Source organism: Alligator sinensis, unplaced genomic scaffold, assembly GCF_000455745.1.
Source record: "Alligator sinensis unplaced genomic scaffold, ASM45574v1 scaffold1165_1, whole genome shotgun sequence".
NCBI lineage: Eukaryota > Metazoa > Chordata > Crocodylia > Alligatoridae > Alligator > Alligator sinensis.
Genome location: NW_005842477.1, coordinates 749,462 through 752,985, shown reverse-complemented (window position 1 = coordinate 752,985; position 3,524 = coordinate 749,462). Strand labels below are relative to the sequence as shown.

At 64.3% G+C, this 3,524-nt stretch overlaps 1 protein-coding gene across 1 annotated transcript in view; it reads left to right on the top strand.

Moving 5' to 3' along the window:
• The window catches only part of AQP10 (aquaporin 10), a 4,518-nt gene extending 1,018 nt beyond the window's left edge, over positions 1–3,500 (top strand). Inside the window, 6 exon segments of the mRNA XM_025212639.1 lie at positions 1,151–1,277; positions 1,538–1,675; positions 1,836–1,954; positions 2,257–2,486; positions 2,690–2,728; positions 2,730–3,500. Coding sequence (XP_025068424.1) covers positions 1,151–1,277; positions 1,538–1,675; positions 1,836–1,954; positions 2,257–2,486; positions 2,690–2,728; positions 2,730–2,964 — 888 coding nt within the window. The 3' untranslated portion in view covers positions 2,965–3,500.
• Positions 3,501–3,524: the final 24 nt, after the last annotated feature.

Sequence of the window (3,524 nt, the reverse complement as noted above, 5' to 3'; positions counted from 1 at the left end):
TGGGGGTTGGGGGGGGGGGGGGGGTGTGATCATTAGAACAGAGGCAGGTCCCCTGTATTCCAGCCCAGCCCAGCCCGCTCCGCTCCATGTCACTGCAGCTGGCCCTGCTGCACACTTTGACCCTGTTAGATCCCGCGCAGCTATCTGAGGCTGGGAGGTTTCCAGAGGCTTCATGGCTCCCATGTGCCCTGGGGTGGGGGAGGTGCAGGGGGCTGCCAACCTTTCCCCAAACTGGGTGTGCAGCTTGCACCATGCCCTCCCCAGGCAGGCAAAGGTTGGGGTGCAGGACCTTTGTGTTACTTTTGAGGGTGATAAGGGAGGCCAGGACCATGTGAGCCTTGGGCACCGCCTGCCTTGGAACCAATGGGCTGGTCTGAGCAGCTAGGGGAGCCGGCCCTGAGGCACCAGCCTGGAAGGATCTGGGTCCATTTATTCCTTGTAGGCAAGTCTGTATTCCAGCGCAGCCCAGCCCGCTCCGCTCCATGTCACTGCAGCTGGCCCTGCTGCACACTTTGACCCTGTTAGATCCCGCGCAGCTATCTGAGGCTGGGAGGTTTCCAGAGGCTTCATGGCTCGTTGGTGCCCTGGGGTGGGGGAGGTGCAGGGGGCTGCCAACCTTTCCCCAAACTGGGTGTGCAGCTTGCACCATGCCCTCCCCAGGCAGGCAAAGGTTGGGGTGCAGGACCTTTGTGTTACTTTTGAGGGTGATAAGGGAGGCCAGGACCATGTGAGCCTTGGGCACCGCCTGCCTTGGAACCAATGGGCTGGTCTGAGCAGCTAGGGGAGCCGGCCCTGAGGCACCAGCCTGGAAGGATCTGGGTCCATTTATTCCTTGTAGGCAAGTGACCTTATCAGCAGACCCATAAACACTAGGAGCCGAGCGTATCGGCGTGTCAGGGAAGCCGGCTCCCAGCCCTCTGCTCTTCAGGAATTCCTTGGGGCTGTGCATGGCCTGTGCTTGGTTTGACCCAGCCAGCACCATAGAGACTGCACAAAAGAGAAGCCAGAGCGGTCATGAGCTGCCATCTTGGCCTGGCTGCAGTAGGCCTTGGGTGACAGGAGAGCCTTTGGCCTGAAGAGCGAGGGGCCACGGGGCGGCGCTGGGGGGACCAGCCCATGTAGAGCCACATCTCCTCCCTGCTTCCCCTAGTTGATAACCCTGGGCACTGCAGCACAGACCATCACCAGCCAGGGCGCGAAGGGTGGGTATGTCTCCTCCTGCCTGGCTGGGGCCGTGGCCATTATGGTGGCCATCTACATTGCTGGTGGAGTCTCAGGTGAGTGCGGCGGTGGGACTGGGCTCCAGGCCGGCAGGTATGGGAGGCTCTGGCCCTGGATGCCCCTGACTCAGCCTCTCTCCATCCCCTTATCTCCTGGCTGCTGCTGCTACCCTGATCTCTACCACTGCCCTCAGCTCCCAGCCACACACTGCTGACACCCCTGCAGCTCAGGGGCCTGTGGGGCAGGGCTGCCCTGTGCCCCTGCCCTCCCCCCACATCTCAGCCCCATCCCAGCCCCTCCTGCTTGTGTCTTGCAGGTGCCCACCTGAACCCTGCCTTCTCACTGGCCATGTGTGTGCTGGCCCGGTGCCCCTGGTGGAAGCTGCCCATCTTCATTGTCGTGCAGACCCTGGCAGCCTTCCTGGGTGCCGGTGCCGTCTACGCCCTCTATTATGGTGAGAGCTGGGTGTGCGGGTGCAAGGGGCGTAGGCAGCATGCATGCATGTGTATGTGCGTGCCCCATGCCTAGATGCAAGGCCAGGCTCGGCTCTCAGGCTGCCGGGGGCTGTCCAGGCCTGGGTGCCTGAGCCCTGCTCACACCCAACTCCTTTGCAGATGCCGTCCAACACTACAGTAATGGGACCCTTGCAGTCACGGGTCCCCGGGAAACTGCCTCCATCTTTGCCACCTACCCCGCACCCTACCTGTCCCTCCAGAGTGGCTTCCTGGACCAGGTACACCCCTGCTTCCCTTCCCACCCCCTTACCTGGGCAGGTGAGGCTGGGGGTGCAGGGTTTGGATTGGTGGGGCTCTGGGGCTGGTGTTACTATTGGCTGAGCCCTGGGGCAGGTGCGGTCCTTAACCCTGTGGCTGCTGGAAAGAGAGGGATGCCCCAAACTGTGTGTCAGGGGGCCGGTGACCCCCAAGCCTGGGCCCATGGTTGGCTGCCTGCCCCTGGCCCCCCCAGGCCTGCTGCTCTCCCTTGGGGGCTGGGGGCAGGAGAGTGCCCCTCACCGTGCCTGGCGGCCCCTTGCAGGTGATGGGCACAGCACTGCTGCTGGTGGGCATCCTGGCCATCGTGGACACCCAGAACAAGGGCATCCCAAAGGGGCTGGAGCCGGTGGCTGTGGCCATGCTGGTGCTGGCCCTCAGTCTCTCTGTAGGCTCCAACTGCAGCTGCGCTATCAACCCTGCCCGTGACTTCGGGCCACGGCTTTTCACCTATGTGGCAGGCTGGGGCCCCCAGGTCTTCAGGTGGGTGACAAGGTGAGCCCCTCCAATCCACAGGGGCCACCCAGGCCCTCTCTCCCCACTGCGGGGTCAGACCCCAACCATGGCCTGGCCAGGCAAAGCCTGGGCTCTCCCATCCTCCACCCCCACCATGTCCCTGGCCCCCAGTGCTGCCCTGTGAGACCCCCCTTCCCCAGCCTCTTCCCTCTGGACTGACCTGGCCTGCGCTCTCTCCCCAGGGCTGGCCATGGCTGGTGGTGGGTGCCGGTAGTGGCTCCCCGTGGTGGGCTCCATGCTCTACCAGGTGCTGGTGGCGTTTCACCACCCGCCTGCCCCAGGAAGCACCCACGAACTGGAGGTGGAGAAGCAGAAGGAGATCCCCATCTTCATCATCAGCCCTCAGGCTGAAGAGCAGCTCAAGAAGGCCACAGTCCTGGAGGAACCCTGGCCGGTGACTTCTCTGCCTGGGCCCAGTACAGACAGAGAGGGGTCCTCTCCCCGCCACGCTATGTGAAGTCTGGGCCACGGCAGCACCGGAGTGGACCTGCTGCTGCAGCAGACAGACAAACCGAGGGCCCCAGTGGCCACGGCTCGAGCTGGGCCCCGGGGAGAAGGGGTCACCAGCAGGCAGTGCAGACCCAAGCTCTTGTCTCCTGGCCCTACGCTGGCAATGATGGAGCCTGATGCTCTACAAGCCGCTGGCTTCTCTGGTGTCCAGGAGAGAAGGGCGAGCTGCTGGGGCAGCTCGTGGGGCCCAGTGGTGGCTGGTGCAGGATGCTGGGGTCCCCTGGCCCTGTCGCATGAGTGGATACAAGGACTCCTCTTTCCTTCCTGTCGCCGGCAGAGGTGGCCCAGGGAAGGGGCAGCGCCATGCACAGCGCGGCCTCAGAGACCTGTCCATCTCGGTGCCATTAAACACGTTTGCAGGGGCTAGAAGCGCCTCTCGCACACTGGGTTGATCCAGATCCAGTTTGGGCCCCAGGGGGAGGGCACGGGGCCGGGGCGACCCTGCGGGCGGCTGGGCCGGGGAGCCCCGGGCGAGGGGCTGCTGCTCCGGAGCCCACCCCAGCCGGG